General features: G+C 41.1%; 1 protein-coding gene across 1 annotated transcript; it reads right to left on the bottom strand.

Annotated features, from left to right (window-relative positions):
• Positions 1 to 2,806: 2,806 nt before the first annotated feature.
• On the bottom strand, positions 2,807 to 23,182 carry LOC132403596 (uncharacterized protein DDB_G0292642-like). Its single transcript, XM_059987032.1, has 6 exons — positions 23,104 to 23,182; positions 22,814 to 22,996; positions 22,387 to 22,484; positions 22,118 to 22,291; positions 17,242 to 17,621; positions 2,807 to 2,849 (listed from the first exon to the last, which is right to left on the bottom strand). The coding sequence occupies exons 1-6, from the start codon at positions 23,180 to 23,182 to the stop codon at positions 2,807 to 2,809; spliced, it is 957 nt and encodes a 318-aa protein (XP_059843015.1).
• Positions 23,183 to 23,468: the final 286 nt, after the last annotated feature.

The raw sequence follows: 23,468 nt of genomic DNA, 5'->3' as shown, positions 1-23,468 counted from the left end.
TGAATATTGTCCAGTTATGAATGTTGTCCAGGTGTGAACATTGTCCAGATGTGAACATTGTCCTGGTATGATATGAACATCGTCCAAGTATGTCTTGTTAACAAAGGAAAATGTAAATCCAATCCAGCAAACTACTTTCAAGTCTACGAATAAATTCTTGTCAGTCTTCCAGCAGGGTACATATATCAATTGTAACTGAAGTTGCGATGACAAATAATACCATCTTCATCAGGGATGATGCCAGGGCATGTGTAGTCCAGTGGCATTTATACCCTGTTGTTCATCCCTCCTGACTGTCCAGGAACACAGAGAGGAAACCTGCATCAAGTAGCACAAGAGGTGTTTCTTTTTTGGTTACCTGGAGAAATTGCTGGTAGCAGAATACTGCATTCACAATGGATGTAGGATTGACTTTGACGGCACAAAACTACTGTGCTGTGCCAATGGCTTTTGGGACTGCCAGATAAAGGATACCATTGCAATAAAACTAGAGGAAAATAATTTTAACAATGATGAAGTTCTCATTCTTTGTAAGAACTGGAATTTGATTGTAAGCAAGGTGGGAGAGCGGAAACCTGATTGGATATGGACTAACCAATCAGGAGGGACAGACTACAGGAATATAATACCACTGGATTAGACATGCCCAGGCATCATCCCTGATGAAGATGGCAGAGCTTGTCATTGAAATAGTAGTTATAGTCAATACCTGCACCCGGCTGGAAGCCCGAGAAGAGTTTATTCTCATACAGGAAAGTACTCGATCATTTTGTTATTTTCAAGTCTGATACTCCCAATCACTCGCAAAGAAGGTATCATAGACAGTGCTTATAATTAGCTCTTAATGCTTACTGTTATTCTGTCAAGTCATTCATGTGCAGTCCAGATATGTTCCAGGCATATACAGAGAGCTGAATTCCAGAGTGGAGGTGAGAATGACCACAGTTAGACTTACATAACTTATGACCAAGTATGGTGTCAAGTTGTCTCAGTAAAAGTAAGGACAATTGGAATGAAACAGTGCAACCACACGAACAGTAAGGAAAGAGGGGGTGGTTATTTTGAATGAGTAGCTTTGCCCTGGGTCATCAGTCCTCCAAACAATACCAGAGTAGAAATTGGTTTTCAGAGTAATCTCCCGGTTCCACTTGCCTTCAGAATTTTTATCAATGCCTTGCCCTTCGTTTTGAGATCTGAAATGGGGATGCTTGCAGTTGATAGTGTTATGAGGGCTGAACAGACCTGATGGAAAATAGAGTCCAGAGTTAACTGCCCCCCCCACCCCCCGGGAACCTTGCTGCTAATGAAAGAGAGAGATGAAGCACAGAGGCAGGAACATCTGCTACAGATAAGAGAGAGAGCGACTGTCAATTTATTGTATTTTGGCTCTTCCTGGATTGTTTGCCTTTCGATACAAGGACGTTACTTTGCTCGTTAACATTCCTCAGGAGACAGCAGGAGTGGCCTGATTTGATGGACATGGTCATTTAAAGTTGATGGATGGCTGATACCCCGTCAGTGGGGATAAAAGACAGGAATGGGGAGACACCCCTCAGACACACCAGTGGATACTCTCCGAGTGTTGTGCACCCACAGGAAGGTGGGGGCTACGAGGACCGAATCGGGAGATCGGTTACAAAGCTTACAGTGTGACAGCAGGGCCAGTGGGGATTTGTGTGTGAGTCCACTCATGCCAGAGTGATGAGTCCACTATGGAAGAACGGTCTAGCTGAGAACAGAGGAGTCATAACCGAATGACCACAATGGTACAATGAAATAAGAAGACAACAGAAGGTTTGCCTGCTGCAGCTGCTGAATCTCTTGCCCGCTCTCTCACTCTCTCTCCAATATTGCAACACAACAACCAACTACCTCAGCCCAAATGAACTGAACTTTATACTCCTCTGTGACAATTCATTTACCCCTAGACATTGATAGAGCTTGTTTCTTATTATTGATTCTTATTCCTACACTTCTGTTTTTATTATTGCTAACCTGTTCTATATGTATATTTGCATTATTGATACTGTATTGTCTAGTTACTAATAAACACCTTTAGTTACAGTACCACCAGACTCTAATGTATCCTTCCATTTCTGCTGGTCTGTTAACCCAGTTACGAGGTATGTAACAATAGCATAATGTTAAATTTCATTTGCAATTCCCCACAACAGACTGGTCTGTCCCCCTTTTCAGGAATTGCTGAACAACAGTTACACTGGGGCTCACTAGTTTTCAAACCATGCAAGTGCTGGGTAATGATGGCTTGTCATAAAGAAGAGTAAGACCATGTAAAATCCTTTTCAAAAACCAGTGTGCCTCTCTATTAACAACTTGGGATATTGAACATTAATTAGAAATTTAACCTGAACTAGCAGATAATTACTTTGTCTTTATAATCAGAGATTGGGAATTGACACCTCTTACTCTCTGTTCACCATCTCTCTATCAATTGAAAGGCAGAGGAAAGTGATGGAATATTCTCCCTGATCTGGGTTAAGTACAGATCTGATGACATGCAAGATGATCTACATCAACAAGCAGAAAGCTACATTCTGGAGCTGTACTGAGCTGTCTCACAGCTCTTCTGGGCCCAGTTTGAATCTTCCCTTCGTACACTTGTGCTATGAACTTGTAAGCTGTCCTTATTATCCCACATTCCAACAATGAGCTCAATGGTTTATTGTCATTACCATAATTTGTAATGTAATTAATGTAATTTGCCCCCTCTGTAATTGCATGTGGCTCTGTGCTGACCCCCAGAAAAATCTTTTATCCCTCCATAAAGAAACCATTACCAACTACTTTAGGCATGATTACAAAGCTTCAGCACTTTGTCAACACCATTTCTGCAAACAGAAAAAATTATTAACACTGTTAGATTAAGGGTCCATGAAGGTTGCATGAACGGTCTTGGCATGAAATGTTGACTCTATTCCTTTCCATTGATGCTTCCTGACCTGTGGGATTCCTTCAGCACTTTTTGCATATTACTCTGATTTCTAGCATCCGCAGAATCTCTTGTGTTTATTAGACTATTGGAGCTTTCTGTCTTGAATCTAAGTTTATTGTGGAAACAGGATGTTGTTTAATTAAGGAGTCACTCTACCCATCTAGTCTACACAAGCTCACAGCAGGGAAATCCTACCATGATTTATATCACTGAGGTCCTGAACTATCACCTGATGTGTTGTTCAGGAACTGGCTTGTTTTGTCACTGATAGTTGGTAAGTAGTGAGCAGTGGAACAGTTCAGGATTGTTTTGCTCACTGTGGTTTCAAACATTCCAGCTTGGAGATGCCAAGCTTAAGATTCACTTCTTAAGGTTGGGAGCTGCAGAGAGTTTCGGAGTATGGACAGTCATCTTGAATGTTGCTGTAGAGATGAAGATTTGGTTCATATAATCTTCGAATGCATTGTTTGAAAACACTAATGTCTGCACTAATTTTGTTCATTTGCAGTCAGCTGGAGGTCTGTGGCAGTGTACAATGAATGAATTCCTCCATTCATAACTACAAACACAGCTTTATATTACTGTGGTGGTATTAGTGGTGTTCTGGTTTGTTCTGAATTTCACTTGAATGCATAATTTGTTACTCAGTTGAATGGTGATTTGTCTTTTTTATACCATTCTGTTTCCATGAGGCTTTGGCTGGATGGGGCTGCCACTAATTTGGCCAAAATATATTGGTTCTGATGTCCCAATTAGGCAGAATCCTCTGCACTCGCAGATCAAAATAATACATCTATAGTTGCATCTAATTATTTTTAAAAGTTGTCATATGGGACTTTTTATTTCACTGTTATTTTCTGTTTCAGTCTCATTTTATTCAGAGTCAAATTTATTATCACTGACATGTATCATGAATTTTTTTTTGTCTTAAGGCAGCAATAAAAAATAAGTCAATCGTGCAAAAGAGATGTAGTAAGGAAATTCTCATGGATGGGTCAGAAATCTCATGGCAGATGGGAAGAAGCTGTTCCGAAAACATTGAGCACGTGTTTTTAGTTTCCGGACCTCCTCGTTGATGGTAGTAGTGAGAAGATGGCGTATCCTGGATGGTGAGGGCTCTCAATGATGAATAGTGCATTGAGACACTGCCTTTTGAAGATGTTCTTGATATTGGAGAGGCTTTGGCCTATGATGTGTTGGCAGCTACTTTTGAGCCTGTGCATTGGAACCTCCATCCCAGGCTGTGATGCAACTATTCAGAATGCTCTCCACCATATAGCTGCAGAAATTTGCTGGTGTAACCCAGGTTGATTAAAGCCAAAGATGCAATGTTAGAAATCTCCTGTAGAGAGATAAAAATGAGGTTTACCGAATTCAAACAAATAACTTCAAAGAAAAATCTATGCGAGAACAAGTGTGGCTGACGCAGGCCACAAATGACGGAAACACAATTAACTATTAGAAACTAACTGAAGATATAAGCTGTTAAAAATGGAATTAGTATTTGGTATCTCTACTTATTTACTGGAAATGTTCAAGGTGAAACCCTTGATAAGAGACAATATCTATAAAAGGTTAATTGAAGCTATGTCTACAATGAGCACCAGCCATAGTGAGATGATACTGGCAGAGAGTAGTGTCCAATAGATCAGGCAGCATCCGTGAGAAGAGAGTAGCCAACGTTTTGGGCCGAGATCCTTCATCAGGAATTGTGGGGAAGAGAGGGCCGAAGCCCAGTAATAGAGATAGGTGAGGGGGTAGGGCCAGAGGCGGAAATCCAATCAAAGGAAAGATAAAGGGGGGAAGGGGATAAGCATGAAAGAACTGTTGAGATAAAGAAGCAGAAAGTTGAAATGGGAGAGAAGCAGAGAGGGACCTGGGATAGGGGAAGGGGCAGGGGGAGGGAATCACCAGAAATTGGAGAATTCAGTGTTCATACCACAAGGCTGGAGGCTACCCAGACGGTAGATGAGGTGTTGCTCCTCCAACCTGAGTTTGGCCTCATCATGGCAGTAGAGGAGGCCATGTATGGACATATCTAGATGAGAATAAGAGGCAGAGTTGAAGTGGGTGGCAACCAGGAGGTCCTGTCTATTATGACGGACGGAGCGTAGGTGCTAGATGCACCAATGGAGCAGGACACTGGCATGCGTTCTTCGTGATTGCATCAATATGTTGATTCCAGAATAGATCTTTTGAGACGTTTGAAACTGCTCACTTTTTCCACTCCTGAGACCTGAATGAGCACTGATGTGTATTCAACCATTCTCCCTTCCTGAAGTCCACATTTAATGCTTGACCTTGCTGATTGTTGTTACTACACCACTCAACCAGCTAGGGATTCAAATTGAGATAACAAATTGGATTAGACATTGGCTTTTTGGGAGAACCCAGAGAGTGGTCATAGATGTTTGCTTCTCTGACTTGAGGCCTGTGACTTGTGGTGAGCTGCAGGGATCGGTGCTGGCTCCATTGTTGTTTATCATCTATATCAATGGGCTGGATGATAATGTGGTAAACTGGATCAGCAAATATGCTGATGACACCAAGATTTTGGGTGTAGTGGGCAGTGAGGAAAATTATCAGAGCTTGCATCTGGATCTAGACCAGCTGGAAAAATTGATGAAAAATTACAAAAAGAATTTGATGCAGGCAAGTGCAAGGTGTTGCACTTCAGTGGGATCAACCAGGGAAGGTCTAACACAGTGAACAAAAGGGCACTGAGGAGTGCTGTAGAACAAAGGATTCTGGGACTAGAGGTGCATAATTCCTTGATAGTGGCATCACATATAGACTCGGTCATAAAGAAAGCTTTTGGCAATTGGCCTTCAAAAATCAAAGTATTGAGTACAGGAGTTGGAATGTCATGTTGAAGTTGTATGAGATGTTGGTGAGGTCTAATTTGGAGGTTTGGAGGTGTGTAGGTTTGTCACCTACTTACAGAAAAGATGTAAATAAGGTTAAAATAGTACAGAGGAAAAGTATAAGGATGGTGCTGGGACTGGAGGACCTGAGTTATAAGGAAAGATTAAATAGGTTAGAACTAAGGGGAGTTTTGATAGAGTTATACAAAATTATGAGGGGCATAGATAGGGTAAATGAAACTAAGCTTTGTCCGCTAAGGTTTTGTGGGAGTACAACTAGAGGTTATGAGTTAATGGTGAAAGGTGAAAAGTTTCAGTGGAACATGAAGGGAAACTTCACTCAGAGGGTCTTGAGAGTGTGGAATGAACTGGCAGTGCAAGTGGTGCATGTGAGCTTGATTTTAATGTTTAAGAGAAGTTTGGATAGGTATATAGATGGTAGGGGAATGGAGGGCAGTAGTTCCAGTGCAGGTCAATTGGACAAGGCTGCTTAAATGATCCAGCACAGACTAAATGGACCAAAGGGCCTGTTTCTGTGCTGTACATTTCTATGACCCTATGACTCTATTTCTTGGTACAAACCTCCGTGTACTGTCATTGTGGTCATGGTGGTTCTTGGCTGATTTTGTTTCTAGTTCCTGAGTCTCAACAAATATGTCAAAAGATTTCAGCAGAACCTTCACAACATTCAATTGTAGATATGCCAAACAAATGCAATGAAATGTGTATGTTTGGCCAATCCCATCAGAACAGCGGTGGTCTGATTGTGGTTTTTGAAGTCTGGTAAAGGTTCTCTTTTTATTTACTGTAAGCACATTTAGAGAGAGGAAATCCCCTTCCCCAACCACTCAAGTTGTTTACTTTAAAGTGTCTCAATATTAAGCATTTCCTCCTGGATGTCGTTGATCAATTTACCTTAAAAACTCAGTTCACTCCCCAGTGACTGCTCAGCTCTGTTTCCCCATCCTCTGTCTGCTTTGCCTACTAGCTCTTTGTTCGTCAAACTTGGTGTCATTTTGTGCTTTGCATTATGCACTCACTCCTACTTTCCTTGGGCTTTCCACTGCTAATCTATGCAAACAATTCCTTGTCCTTGGTTTGAGAGCCAGGTATTTTTGCCAATCTCTTTGCCACAGTGGGAGGGGAGGAAGTACATTTTCTGGATGATCCTTCTGAGGCCCATTTTAAAACAAACATTGTTCTGGCTGGATTGCAAAATTCACAATTTTAGAAAACCTTGATAAAAAACTGGCCCATCTACAACCACAGCAGCAGCAGCAAATGAAGCAGTTGATCATGAAATTTCGGGCTTTGTTCCCTGATGTTCCAAAAAGATCAACAGTGGCTTCACACGATGTAGATATTGATGATGCCAAACCTATAAAACAACATCCATATTGCATGAATGTTGAAAAATGTAAACTCAAGAAATTGAGTATATGTTAGAAAATGGTATTATTAGGCATTCTACTTTAGATTGGAGTTCTTCTTGTATCATGGTACCTAAACCAGATGCGTTTTGCTCTGATTACAGAAAGGTGAATGCTATAAGAAAAATGGATGCTTATCCAATCCCCAGAGTAGATGATTGTGTAGACAAGGTTGGAAAAGCTAAGTTTCTTATAAAAATAAATCTGTTAAAAGGGTATTGGTGTGTTCCATTAACAGATAAAGGTAGAGAAATTTCTGCATTTATAACACCTTCTGGGTTGTATGAATACAATGTTCTGCCATTTGGAATGAAAAATGCTCTGGGAACATTCCAGAGAATGATTAATTCTGTAATTCAAGGGTTAGAACACACAGATGCCCATATTGATGACTTGGTCACAGGAAATGACACCTGGAAAGCCTGTATTTCTGCAGCAGAAAAGCTGTTTGAAAGGCTCTCAAAGACCAAACTTATAGTTAACTTATCTAACAGCAATTTTGGCCTTGCCTCTGTAACCTATCTTGGTTATGTTGTAGGTCAGGGCAGATTGGCTTCTGTTCATGCGATCTCTGAGTTTCCCAATTCCAACTGGTAGGAAGGCTCTGAGAAGATTTCTGAGAATGATAGGATATTATCACAAGTTCTGTAAGAACTTTGCTTATATTGCCCTTCCATTGACTAACATCCTGAAGAAGAGTAAGAATTGTGTTTGTACAGAACCTTGCCAGAAGGCACTTGACAAACTGAAGGCCATCTTGTGTCATCAACCTGTGCTCAGGTCACCTGACTTTGCAAAGCCATTTCCTATAGCTGTGCATGCCAGTGACGAGGCTGCAGGAGCAACAAAGAGGTGATCAAGATGATATTGACCAGCCTGTACCTTATTTTTCAAAGAAATTCAATAAGCATCAAAGAAATTATTCCACAATCAAGAAGGAATTATTGTCACTTGTTTTGGCTTTGCAGCATTTTGATGTTTACGTCTGTGCAGCTCAGAAACCACGTTGTATATACAGATCATAATCCATTGGTGTTCCTGAGTAAGATGAAAAACAAAAATAGGAGGTTGTTGAATTGCAATTTGATTTTATAAGAGTAAGATATCATCATAACTCACATTAAAGGCAGAGATAATATAATTGCAGATGGTCTTTCTAGGTGTTAAGCTTGCAAAGTACTTGGGATAATGAAGTGAGATGACTATTGTATGTAATATCTTGTATTGCCTCTTGAATGTGTTGAGTTACTTGGAAAATATTGGGATTGAATGCAAACTGTTATTTATATATGCCCCTGCAGTATGTTATGTTGTTCTGTACTGTGAGATATGGTAATTGTATATGTATTGTTTCACAGTGTAATTTGTAGCTAAAAATTTTACTCTAACAGATTAAAATTTCCCTTCTTGGGGGGAGGTGTTAGATGTCAATGTTGCTTGGATTAACTGTAAGCGTCATTTCAGGTGTGCCTGGGTGAGGTGGGTGGATGGCATCACATAACAAACAAGTGTAGGCTTTTTCTATTTAATTGGGGAGGTTTCTGAAAATTTCGGCAGCTAAACAGCAGACTGTGAGTTACCAGCAAGAGAGTGAGTTGAGTTGAGTTAGTTGAAGAGTACACTACAGCATTGGGCGTTCCCAGTATTTCTCCGTGCCCAGAAGACTGTGATAATTTGCGGCACACAGTCCATATTGGATACGTGACTGTCACTTTGTATTATCCATACTCGGATTTCTGGAGTATTCTGTGGCAACCACTTTTTGTTAATCCGTACATGGATTCGGGTGTGTTACGTGCTGATCGCTTGTGTTAAGGAATATTCCATGACCGTCACCTTGTGATATCCCTATGTGGATTTTGGAACTTAGGCGTCACTTTGTTATCCCTACATGGACTCAACTTCTGGAATTTTCTGTGACTGTCACCTCGTTATCCCTGCGTGGATCCAGTGTGTCACGTGATGTTCACCTTTCCTCTGGCATTTTCTGTGATCGTCACCTTGTGTCATCTTAATGTGGATTTATGAACCCTTCCTCACAGACACCTGTACCTGTTCCCGTGGATTCTGGAAACTTCTGGATTGCTATCCTAGGACTCTGTTTAAGTAAGACTTGGGAAGAACTGTTTCCAGACCTCCACAGTTTGTGAGCTAAAAAGCATTGCCCTGTTAATTTTTGGTTAGGAGAACAATTGTTTTAATTGTCTGTATTTTGGTTAGGTATTGAAAATATATTTGTATAACATTAAGATCTGTGTCTGTGATCTATGGCTACCGTAACAGGAAACTTAGGGGAGACTTCACTCAGATGGTCTTGAGCGTGTGGAACGAACTGGCAGTGCAAGTGGTGCATGTGAGCTTGATTTTAATGTTTAAGAGAAGTTTGGATAGGTACATGGATGGTAGGGGTATGGAGGGTAGTAGTTCCAGTGCAGGTTGATGGGACAAGGCGGCTTAAATGGTTCAGCACAAATTAAATGGGCCAAAGGGCCTGTTTCTGTGCTATACATTTCTATGACCCTATGATTCTATTTCTTTGGCAAGCTTCTGTGTACTGTCATTGCGGTCATGGTGGTTTCTGGCTGATCCTGTTTCTTTTTCCTGAGTCTCAACTAATATGTCGAAAGGTTTCAGCAGAACTTTAACAACATTCAGTTGTAGATGTGCCAAACAAATGCAATGAAATGTGTATGCCTGGCCGATCCCATCAGAACAGTGGTGGTCTGATTGTGGTTTCCTAACTCTGGTAAAAGTTTGCTTTTTATTTATTGTAAGCACATTTAGAGAGAGGAAATCCCCTTCCCCCAAACATTAAAGTTGTTTACTTTAAAATGTCTCAATATTAAGCATTTCCTCCCAGATGTCGCTTATCAATTTAACAACACAGTTCTCTCCTCAGTGACTTCTCAGCTCTGTTTTCCGATCCTCTTACTAGCTCTTTGTTTGTCAACCTTGGTGTCATTCTGTGCTTTGCATTATGCATTCACTCCTATTTTCCTGAGGTCCTTCACTGCTAATCTATTCAAGCACTTCCTTGTCCTTGGTTTGAGAGCCAGGTATTTTTGCCAATCTGTTTGCCACAGTGGGAGTGGGACAGAGGCATTCTTCTCTTCCTCAAACAAAAAATAAATCAAAGGATTGATCCACCTGACTGCTGGAGATCAGATTGACTGAATGTTAAAAACAAGCACTTGAATTACCAAAGTTTGTCAAGCAAATGTTGATAAAAGGGATTAGTATAGAAGGGAACACATGAGATTCTGCAGATGCTGAACATCCAGAGAAACACACAGTCAATGCTGGAGAAACTCAGGTCAGGCAGCATCAATGGGAATGAATAAACTGTTGATGTTTTGGGCTGAGGCCCTTCATCAGGATGGGGAAGTGTGGGTGAAGAAACCAGTATAAGAAGGTAGGGAGAGGGGAAGGAGAACAAGTGAGAGGGTGATAGGTGAAGCCAGGTGGGTGGTGGGGGGGGGGGGCGTGAAGATGGATGAAATAAGAAGCTGGGAGGTGATAAGTGTAAAAAATAAAGGGACAGAGAAGAAAGAATGTAATAGGAGAGGAGAGGGTACCATGGGAAAATCAGAAGGAAGATGGACACCAGGAGAATGTTAGGAGAAGATGGAAGAGGGAGGCTGGAGTTGCAAATTGAAGAAGAGGGAAGGGAGAGTGGCAAAATTACCAGTGTGGGAGAAATCACCCACATCTCCAGTTTCTGAGCATCTGCCCTCACCCCACCTTCCCGTCACCATCTCGGCCAGAAACGTTGACTTTTTATTCATTTCCATAGATGCTGCCTGATCTGCTGTGTTCCTCCAGCATTTTCACTGTGTTACAGTGTAATTCGGTCCTTGTTGACATTGACTTTGTGGGCTGAAGGATGTGTGTCTGTGCTGTATGAAACTGTCACCTAATTAACCGTCATGTAACTGCATTATTGCTTGCCAATATTTGTCAAATTGGACCTTCTGCAATCTCTATATTGTGAAAACTGCATTGAAAATTGACAAAAGCCTTTCAAAATTAGAATTTCTACATCTACAATAAAATTCAGCAGATGCGAGTCTGTTCACAAAATTTATGATTTCCATTGGCAAATGACCATTTATACTGTACAGTACACAGGCTCTGGTTAATTTAGTTGGAGTACATTCAGCCATTTGTTCATCTTTTGGCCTTGTGCATTATGATACAGTGGGTCCTAGACCACACTTATTAACTTATTTAGAGATAAAGTGTGGAATAGACACTTTCGGTCCATCGAGCTGTGGTGCCCATCAGCCACTAACCACCCCAATTAAACCCTAATTGGGACAATTTTTACAAGGTCCAATTAACATACCCGTTATGTCTTTGCCACTTGGCCCAGTAAGCCTGCTCCACCATTTCAACATGGATTATCCATTTTCCTTCTCCCTGCATCCCGTCAGGCCGTGAGTAATCAAGAATCTATCAACCTCTGTCTTAAATATACTCAGCGACTTGACCTTCACACCTGTGGCAATTAATTTCACAGAGTCACCTCTCTCTGATTAAAGAAATTCCTTCTCACCTCCATTCTAAAAGGACTCCTCACTATTCTGAGGCCATATCCTCTGGTCTTAGACTCTCTCACCATTGGAAGCATCCTCTGCATATCCACTGTATCGAGACCTTTAAACACGTGAGAGGTTTCAATGCGGACATCAATCATTCTGAATTCCAGAAGCCCAGTGCCATCAAATACTCCTCGTATGACAAGCCTTCCAATCCCAGAATCATTTTTGTGAACTACCTTAAAATCTCTCCGATGTCCACACATGCTTTCGTACAAACCCCATTTCCAGAAAAGTTAGGATATTTTCCAAATTGCAATAAAAACAAAAATCTGTTATATGTTAATTCAACTGAACCTTTATTTAACTGACAAAAGTACAAAGAAAAGATTTTCAATCGTTTTTATAGAGTTGATGTATGGCTTCCTCCTTGCGTATTTGTCAGAAACGCGGCCAGATGGACCCAAACGCAGTATTACATTTTCAAGTTGCATTTCTGGATGCAGCGACGGACTGTGTTAATTGACAATGGTTTTCCTAAGTACTCCCGAGCCCAGGTAGCTATAATTGTCACAGTAGCATGACGGTTTCATAGGCAGTGCCGCCTGAGATCTCGAAGATCATGCGCATGCAACAATGGTTTTCAACCTTGCCCTTTACGCACTGAGATGTCTCTGAATTCTCTGAATCTTTTCACAGTATTATGTACTGTAGATGTTGAAAGACCTAAATTCTCTGCAATCTTGTGTTGGGAAATGTTCCTTTTGAACTGACTAACCATTCTCTGATGAATTTTGGCACAATGGGGTGAGCCACAACCCATCCTTGCTTGTAAAGACTGAGCCTTTGATGGACGCTACTTTTATACCCAGTCATGATACCTCACCTGCTGCCAATTAGCCTGCTTAATGTGGAGTCTTCCAAACAGGTGTTACTGGAATATACTGTGCACTTTTCAATCTTATTTTAACTCGGTCCCAACTTTTGTTGAGTGTGTTGCAGCCATCAAATTCTAAATTTGTGTATATTTACAAAATACAATAAAGTTGGTCAGTAAAACTATTGAAAATCTTTTCTTTGTACTTTTGTCAGTTAAATAAGGGTTCGCGTGAATTAACATATCACAGATTTTTGTTTCATTGCATTTTGGAAAATATCCCAAATTTTCTGGAAATGGAGTTTGTAGATATGGAGCTCAAAATCACTCACAATACTCCAAGTGAGGCCTCACCAATGCTTTATAAAACTTCAACAATGCTGTAGTTCCATCAGCACTGGACTTCAAGGCGAAGGGTCCTGAGTTCAAATCCGTCCAGTTCTTTCAACACATTCCACCTGAACTGGGTTGAATATTCAGCTAGCACCTTGGCCTCATAAACAAAAACAGTCAAATGTTACAGAAACAGTAAAAATACCACCCAACGTGCCACATGGTTTAGAAAGGAACGACAACAACAATTTGGCCACATTATCTTTCCCTTCAACAGCTTTCTAAACTATGCCAAAAGACCACAAAACCACAAGATATAGGAGCAGAAGTAGGCCATTTGTCCCATCAAATTTGCTCTGCCATTCAATCATGGACTGATCCAATTCTTCCACTCATCCCCACTCCCCTCTTTCTCCCCATACCCCATGATGCCCTGGCTAATCAAGAACCTACCTATCTCTGCCTTAAATGCACCAAATGACTTGGCCTCCATAGCCACTGGTGGAAATATTACACCTAACTCCAACTGTCTAGACAAGGTCTTCTATGGGTCTTATTGAAAGTCATGATGCCTGCTGGATTCCCATGATCTATTCTCCAGTCAGATACTCAAAAACTCTACTAAAATAATCAGATATGACCTTATTCACAAATCTTCTCAATTCGATTATTTTGTTCTGTTCTGTTATTGCATCCTTCATTATAGGTCTCAGCATTTTCCTTGTTCGTCAGGCACTGAGCCTGGTTCTATGATGCAGATGTATTCACTAGAATTCAGGAGAATGAGGGGGGATCTCATTGAAACATTTTGAATGCTAAAAGGCCTGAACAGATTATATATGGCAAAGTTATTTCCCATGGTAGGGGAGTCCAGGACAAGAGGGCATGTCTTCAGGATTGAAGGATGTCCATTTAGAAGAGAGATATGGAGAAATTACTTTAGTCAGAGGGTGGTAATTCTGTGGAATTTGTTCCCATGAGCGGCTGTGGTGGCCAAGTCATTGGGTGCATTTAAGGCAGAGGTAGAAAGGTTCTTGATTAGCCAGGATATCAAAGGGTATGGAGAGAAAGCAGGGGAGTGTGGATGACTGGAAGAATTGGATCAGCCCATGATTGAATAGTGGAGCAGGAACGAATGTCCCATTCAGGTCATCAGCTATGTCTGATCAGTTACAGCAGGGATCAGCACTTGGCATTCAACGATTCAGGTGCTACTGCAACAACTTGACCAAGAGGATCAAATGTTGTATTTCTAGGTTTACTGACAAGATGTAACTGGGTTGGATGAAGAATCTGAAGGAGGATGAAAAGGGGTTTCAGTGGGATGAAGACAAACTGACTCAGGAATGTAGCACAATACAGAAAAGTAGAGTGTTTGAAATGTTGAGAGATTGAATAATGTTGAATAAGGATTGAATAATGTTGATGCTTAAAGTTTCACACTGAAGTCAATCAAAGTCAACATCCAGGTGCAACAAGTAATTAGGAAAATAAATTTTGGGATTTATTGAGAAAAGACATGAGTATAGGAGTAAAGACAGCTTACCACAATTCCAGTATATAAGGCCATGTCTAGGTTTGGCGAGCTCTGGTTCCCTGTCTCCCTGGGGTCCCCCATTCACCCTTTCTGACATCTGTGCATTAGATGTCACCCTACCCAATGTAGCTACAACAAGAGCAAGCTGTGAAGAATTCAAGTACGAAAATTGGCAATGCACCTCACCCAAATTTTCTCAGAGAGTTTACACATACATCATCTTGAGACTGGACAGCCAACCTTCAAACTTCTTCAGAAAACTGCTGGTGTATATGTCAGATGTCTGGTTCAATGACTGGAGATACAGATTAAAGAAAGTTAATGTGTAGGTAGGCCTTTGTTAGTCTCGATGGACCATGGATTTGTGCAAATCCATGGTCTATCATGGTCTACCATAGAAAGGGTGCAAGCCTGGGCAAGGCTCTATGGAAGACCGGCTGTTGCCCAAGCTGCAAAACTCCCTTCTTCACAGCACTGATGTTGTCCAAGGGAAGGACTTTAGGATCCATACAGCTTGGCACCGGTGTCATCACAGAGCAATGTGTGGTTAAGTGCCTTGCTCAAGGACACACACGCAGCCTCAGCCAAGGCTCGAACTAGCAACCTTCAGATCACTAGACGAACGCCTTAACCACTTAACCATGCGCCAACACAAATTGATGTGTGCAGTACAGCAGAAGGAAGTGGGAATGCTATCATTACAAATGTTAACCATACAACTATATGGGTAGCAGGTTAGCATTGGGATCAGCACTGATTAAAATGATGTAAATATTAGAAACAGCTCTTAGATATATCTTAGCAGTGATATGGGCTTTAGTAATGATATAACTATAAACTATCTTCTGCTACCCTTAATCTGTTAATTGTATTATAGTAGGATGATTTTAGTGTGTAGAATTACTAAACATATGAACAACACACTTAAATACATTCAGTACATTTTTCAACCACTGTAAAGGGCAACAGTCACGGACTGATAGAGTAATTCAGCATGGGAACAGGCCCTTTCACCCAACTCATTCAAGTAATTTCTCTGGCAACTGGTTTCATACACTCACCTCCTTCTGCATGAAGAAGTTGCTCTTTAGGTGTCTGTCAGATATTTCCCTTCATGTCTTCAACCTATGCCTGAAGACTGTATCCACCACTAAAGGATAAGCTCTCCCTCTCCTGTGATGCTGTGTTTCCCAGTGAGTAACCAACATTTTTCCAAATAGTGAAGAGTTTATATTAAAAAGACTCATTGCAAGTACTTTATTATGGATTAAACCTCTGATGGATGTGAGTGGGTGACATGTCATAGGGTTTGGGCTGCATTTTGTGATCTGAACAACTTATTTTAGTTTCTGTTTCCACTTATTCATTTAAATATACTCGCGCCAAATTGCTTTTTGCACAATTTTGCTGAACGAAAATTTTATTTTACGAAAGATCATAAAACAGTTGAATATATGTCAATAATATTTCAACTCAAGATGACATGCTACTTAATGCACCAGCCTATTTTTGGATATATGAATATTGATGCATTTCACATGTTAGTACTTTTAAAATTAATAATGCAAGTAGATAGAATAACTCTACTTTGTAGATCGAGAATTGGCTTGTCCACAGAAGGCAAAGGGTGGTTGTAGATGTTTCATATTCTGCATGGAGGTCAGTGACCAGTGGTGCTCTGCAGGGATCTGTTTTGGGACCCCTCCTCTTTGTGATTTTTTAAATGGCCTGGATGAGGAAGTAGGAGTGTGGGTTAGTAAATTTGCTGATGACACAAAGATTGGGGGCATTGTGGATCATCTGGAAGGCTATCAGTCTAACATGAGGGGGCATAGTTTTAAGGTGCTTGGAAGTAGGTACAAGGAACATGTTAGAGGTAAGTTGTTGACACAGAGAGTGGTGGGTCTGTGGAGTGCACTGCTGGCAATGGTGGTAGTAGCCGACACAATAGCGTCTTTTAAGAGGCTCTTAGCAAGTTGCATGCTGCTCAGAAAAATAGAGGGCTATGCAGTAAGGAAATTCTAGGCATTTTCACGAGACAGGTTACATGGTTGGCATAACAATGTGAGCCAAAGGGTCTGTAATGTGCTGTAGATTTCTATGTTCTATGTACTTGCAGAAGACACTGTAAATACAAAGGAAATCAATCATATTATACACATAATTTTGCAGTAAAATGAGGAAACATGATTATCATAAACTTAAACTGTATATAAACATAATGCATTAATCCACTTTAAACTAGGGCTGGATGTTTTAGGGAAGATGAAATGACAATTATTTATTCTACTTATGGATTCTCAGATCACATCACCATGGGAACAATGAATGAAACAATCCATCACAAGAGTACAAAGGGTCAAGCAATTTAGATAACACACTCTAACAATGTTTAACTGACTGCTCTGCGTTTTTTGTACCTTCAGCAATCTCTGATCCAGATTGTTTAGTCATATAATTATACAACTCTCATCCTTGGGATGGCTATTAGAATTTAAAGAGGAATTTAAAGTTGGACTCTGTACAGAATTTTGAATGGGATTTTGAATACGATTTAGAAAATAATTTAGAGTGAGATTTGGAGTGGGACTTGGACTGCCAAATGAATAGGAATCTGAAGAGGGATTGGAGGTCTGATTTTCAGTACGATTCCACACTGAAATACTTGTTTGCCTTGGGGCTACAGGTATAGCACAATGAAGAGAATACTCAGATGATTCACTGCAAATTGCCATTGTGTTAAGACAGGCAAAGCAAAATTCTACTTGGCATCTGACGCACACGACATATTTGCACATATCTTGATGTTCTATAAGCAAACCACAAGTGGGACAAGCACGGATTTTAGGACAATCTTGAATATTGCTGTAAGGTAAAGTTTTTGTGTCACAATTTTTCAAGGTTTCCAGCTGGATATTAATGCATCCTTCATTATCACATTTATCAGAGCGTGGAGCTGGGCCTTTCCACTTCTTCATACATTGCCAGCAAAATTCAAATGGGGTTCCATCGTTGGCTGTGCAGACTGAACAAGTCACTGACGTGTTTGTCTCATCTTTCCGTTCCACATTACTCCCACACCTAGGACACTGAAAGAAGACAGATGATAAAATTAGTAATTAAAGACATAAACTTCTGATAATCCACTGTAAATAATAATGTAATCTTAGCTTTTAAATGTGCTTCTTCAAAATGAATGTTATGGCATCTACTATATTGATAATTTTTGATGTTCCACAAAAACAAAAATGTACTGTAATTTAGACATTATTGCAGTAATAATATCTAGTTGGCTAAGTACTAAATACATTGAGAGATTTTTGGAGTGATATTCATCTGATGATTAATTCCTTGGTTATATGGGTTTATACCACAATCAGTGAGTGAGACTGTGTTTCCCCTTTCATTGATTTACAGCGGAATCACATCTGTGAGTCATAGAGTCATAGATTCAAAGCTGGACCTTTGGTCCAACTGCTCCGTGCAAACCGAGCCGTCCATCTAAACTGATCTCATTTCAGAATCAGAATCAGGGCAAATATCACCAGCATATGTCAGGAAATTTGTTGTCTTTGCGGCAGCATCACAATGCAATACATAATAACAGAGAGAAAACTTTGAATTACAATAAATATATATGTTAAATTGTTAAATTAACTAAGTAGGGCAGAAACAAAAATAACAAAGTAGTGAGGTAGAGTTTATGGGTTCAATGTCCATTCAAAAATCAGATGGCAGAGGGGAAGAAGCTGTTCCTGGATTGTTGAGTGTGTGTCTTCAGGCTCCTGTTGGTAGCAATGAGATGAGGGCATGTTCTGGGTGATGGGGATCCTCAGTGATGGATCCTTTCTGAGGCATCGCTCTTGTCATATGTCCTGGATGCTACAGAGTCTAGTGCTCATGATGGAACTGACTAAGTTCACAACCTCCTGCACTTTCTTTTGATCCTGTGCAGTAGCACACCCAGCCCCCATAATACCAGACAGAGATGTTTGGCCCATATCCCTCTAAATCTTTCCTGTTATAAAGTAAGGAATGGAATATATCTTATTTCCAACAAACTAAGAAAGGGGCATCTGGTGCTGCAGCTCAGAAGGGACAGGAGAGAAGAAGACTGCAGTATTGAATGGGGATTCCATAGTTAGAGGAGTAGACCCGAGGTTTTGTGAATGCGATAGACACACACAAAAGGTATGTTGCCTCCTGGGTGCTAGAGTCAGGGCTAGTTCATGGCATTCCAATGGGACTCACTCACGGACATCTGGCACACTGCTAGTGATTTCCACAATGAAGACTGGTGCAAAGTTCTCATTAAGTATATCCTCATTTTCGTTGTCCCCTATTACCACCTCCCCAGTATCATTATCATGTGGTTCAAAATCAACTTTCACCTCCTTATTTTTTATATAACTGAAAAATGTTCATGTGTCTTACTTCATATTATTGGCTAGTTTGCCCTCATTTTTCATTTTTCTACAGGGGGAGTGTAAGCAGTGTTGATACAGATTGGCACCAATATCATTAATAGGAAAAGGAGGAATTCCAGAACAGAGAATTTAGGGAGCTAGGTAGAAAGCTGAAAAGCAGGACATCCAGGGTAGTAATCCGTGGATTGCTGTCTGTGCCATGGCCAGTGAGGGACAACTGCAAATAATTGAAGTTATGTAATGACATCTTTCTTATCAACAATTTCCATGGAAAAGATCATGAATCCTGTATCTTGTCTAACCTGATGCAGTGTCAGAGGACTATTTTTCTAATCTACATACTGAAGAATTCCACAAGCTCCTTCTGAAAGAATTCATGCAGAATCCATTGTTAGAACTTGACTGGGGAATTGGCAATCAGTAAGTCTGGGACTTTCATGTTCACGAGCACCAATAAAAACAATGCTGACAAATCTGTGTAGAACTATTGGTGATAATCATGCTACAGAATTAACAGTATAGAAGCAAGCTAATACATGGGTGTGAATGCTCCACATATAAAGCTTGTGTTTTAGTGCATGTCTGTGAAGAGCAAGAATTTCAGGTTGTATCCCATATATGTTCTTTGATATTAAATGGGACCATAGAACCATGTTCCTATTCAATTTTATGACAACAATCTTGATTTTCTTTGTGCAAAATCTTCCCTTTCCTTCAATAGCAGTGAGTACAGTGTTCCGATGTGTCCAGCAAATGGCGATTTGACAAGATTGGGCCAATAGGATTAATTTGGACCTAATCTTGACTTCCTGGACTGAAATGATTGAAGTCTCAGATTCTACTCCAGCTTTGATCTTGTTTTGGATCTGAGTGTCAGTTCCCCAACGTAGCGCTGGAGAACCCAAGCAAAGCCAGTTCTGTCTACAGATGTAGGAATTCCAAGCAACACACACAAAATGCTGGAGAAACTCAGCAGCTCAAGCAGCAACTATGGAAATGAATTAACAATCAACACTTCCAGTTCAGACTCTTCTTCGGGGTTGGAAATGAAGGGGAAGTCACCAGAATAAGAAGGTGGGAGAGGGGAAGGAGGATGAGCCAGATGGTGATAGGTGAAGCCAGGTGGATGGCAAAGGTGAAGGAATCTAATGGGAGAGGAGAGTGGATCATGGGAGAAAGGGAAGTAGGAGTGGGCACCTGGAGGAAGTGATAGGCAGGTGAAGTGAAGAGGTAAGGGGTAGCAGTGGGGAATGGAAAGAGAAGGAGGAGGGAAAAAATTACCATCAGGAGAAATCAAAGTTCATGAAATCAAGTTGGAGGCTACCGAGATGGAACATGTGATGTTGCTCCTCCATACTGAGTAGCCTCATCATGACAAAAGAGGAGGCCAAGGACTAACATGTCAGAACAGCAATGGGGATAGGAATTAAAGTGTTTGACCATGGGGATATTCTGCTTTTGGTGGTGGAGAAGAGGTACATAACAAAGTGTCACCCAATTTCCATCGGTTCTCACCAAAGCAGAAAAAGCCACATCAGGATCATTGATTACAATAGACAACTCCAACAGATTCACAGGTGACATGTTGTCTCACCTAGTAGGACTGCTTGGGGCCCTGAATGGAGGTAAAGGATTAAGTGAATAAGACGGGAGATTGCAACACATTTTTGTCGTGTGCCAGGAGCAAGATCAGAGGGGAGGTTAGAATGGAAAAAGCAGAGAATGGGGTTGGAGGTAAAGGTGTGTATGATGGTAGTATTGAAGGTTCTGGGTTGCAGAGAATGATAGTTGAGGGCAAGAGGAACTCTATCTCTGTTATGAAATGGGTGTCCGGAAACGGAAGAGATGCAGGTGACCACAGTATCAATGATGGAGGAAGGGAGACACAGTTGTTTGAAGAAGGAGAACATCTCTGACATTCTGGAAAGGAAAGCCTCATCAACAAATACAGTGGAAGTGAAGGAACTGAGAAAACAGAATAAGTTTTTTACAGGAGACGGGGTGAGAAGAGGTGTAGTCAAGATAGCTGTTGGAACTGGTAGGTTTACAAAAGTTTCTCTCTAGGGATGGAGAAAGAGAGATCGAGAAAGGGAGAGAGCTGTCATAAATGGACCAAGTGAACTTAAGTATAGGTTGGAAGTTGGAGGCAATGTTGATGAAATTGACGAGCTCATTATGGGTGCTATAAGAAGCACCAAATTAGTGATCGGAGTATCACAGGGGACATTGGGGAACATTACCAGGGAGGGCTTGCGATATGGACTATTCTACAGAGCCAATGAAAAGGCAGGCATAGCTGACCCATGCAGTTGCCCATGGTTAAACCTTGAGTTTCGAGAGATTGGGAGGAGCCAAAGGAGAAATTGTTGAAGGTGAGAACCTGTTCTGTCAGACAGAGGAGGGTGGTAGTACAGGATAAATGGTTGGGTCCTCTTTTTGCAGGAAGATTTAAGGCCTTCTTGATGGGGGGGGGGGTAGAGTGTATAGATGCCCATTGTGAAAATGAGGTGCTTGGGGCCTGGGAATTGAAAGTTGTTGAAGAGACCTGGAGCATGTGATGAGTTGTGGACCTCAGTGGGATGGGACTGAACCAAGTGAGGTAGAATGGAGTCAAGGTACTCCTCATTCCCTCCTCCTCACGTTTTTATTCTGGTGTCTTCCCCCTCCTTTTCCACTTCTGAAGAAAGGTCTCAGCCTGAAACACGGACTATATTTCATTTCCACATATAAAGCTTGTCAGTTTATTTCATGTCAGCCCCTCAGTGTATCGTTATTTCTTCATGCACTCATCCACCTTCCTCACCTTCTTTGCAATTGATCTCAGTTACTATGTATGTTCCCTCGTTTCTCCTGAATTCCCGATGGGATTTCTTCATGAAAGCTCTGTATTAAGATATCTAAAATTGTATTCTTCCACAAGAGAACGTTTCTTCTCTACATTCATCATTTCAAATCTCCATATAACTTTAAGCATGTTGATCAGGTAAAAACAAACAAGAGAAAATCTGCAGGTGCTGGAAATCCGAGCAACACACACAAAAGGAGGAACTCAGCAGGCCAGGCGGCATCTATGGAAAAGAGTACAATGTGGAGAAAAAAACCCGAGGAGTGGATTTGAAGGTGGGGGGAGAGGAGAGAGAAATCCGGTCCTGCTTTACCTGTTTGTATTCACAGTAACTTGAAGCGGCGAGAGTGGCAAGTTTCTCTTCAAAAAACTGCCGTTCCTCAACAGAGAACAATGCGTGTCTGCACACCTCCACGTAGGACCATTCCTTTCCACAGCCTTCATCTGTGTCATCTATTACTGCAGGGCAGTGGAACTTGAAATGACCCTGGAATAGAAATTGAACAAATATTGTAAAGCATTCCCATTTAAAAAGTGGAGTGAGCATGAGATATAACAGAAAGGATTGTTTGTGATACCCACCTCGCTGATACGGATCCGACACCATTCCGTGAGTGAAATGGGATCCACAGCGTGTCCACAGGACATTTCCACTCTGTAAACGTTTGGGTCATCATCTCCTGCAATAGAACATTTTGTTGGAATTACTACAGAATTTGTTTAAGGATTTAAGTATACACCGACCACTAATTCTTGAACAGTGCTTTCATTAAAAAGTATTTGCTTAGATGAAATAAATTCAAATGGTTCAAATAAATTAGATCTGATTATTGAAGTGAACATTTTAAGGCAAATTTAGATAGGTTCTTAATAAACAAATGGTTGTAAGATTGCCGCCAGTAGATGTGAGTGGGGATTTGAGGTAACGATTTCATTGCGTGGCAAAACAAACATAGCCCTAATATATCAGAAACACGTTGCAGTATTATTGAAAGCTCTCTAAACACACCGACACTCACGATCCAAGCCGACCTAACCGGGTCTGGTCTGAGCCTGAGATCCTTTTCCACCCTGGGTCCTCCAACAGCCAAAGACCAGTGGACATTCAGCGGCCGCCGCGCCGGGGTCTCGGTCCGGATTCTCCCCACGTAGAAACGCGTGTAAACTTTCAGCTTCGAGCGGCATCGGAAATCTGTGACGGCAACAACTTGTGCACAAGACACTGGAGTGAGTTTGCCCACCCAAACTCAGCGTTGGGGGTCACTCCTTATTTTACTCATGGTGTGATGTATATTTTACCTGTGATCTCGTCCGGTCGCTTAACAAATTTCAGTCTGTTGTCAGTGGAATCGCGGCTCATTCCTCCGCAGCTGCTCATATTCGATGCTCCTTCACAACCGGGGAGTTTGTGTAGATCATGAACTACGATTGTGGGTTACGCCAAACAATTGCAGTGAAATGTAAACCCTCTGACCACTCCCTCGAAAAGGAGACGGTTTATTCCGTTAACTTCCTTTCCGGTGCAATTTGTCTCCGAACTATTGTTTGCACTGGTGAAATCTTCCCTTTTCCTCGTGTTTAACATTTTATTTCCACTCACTTCTTGTTGTTCTGTTAAAAATACGGTCCTCAGGAAAGTTGGCCCGGTTTTATACCCACCTCTC

This window comes from Hypanus sabinus, chromosome 2 (genome assembly GCF_030144855.1).
Source record: "Hypanus sabinus isolate sHypSab1 chromosome 2, sHypSab1.hap1, whole genome shotgun sequence".
Classification (NCBI taxonomy): domain Eukaryota; kingdom Metazoa; phylum Chordata; class Chondrichthyes; order Myliobatiformes; family Dasyatidae; genus Hypanus; species Hypanus sabinus.
Note: the sequence above shows the minus strand (reverse complement) of the source record. Positions and strands in the feature narration are given on the sequence as shown.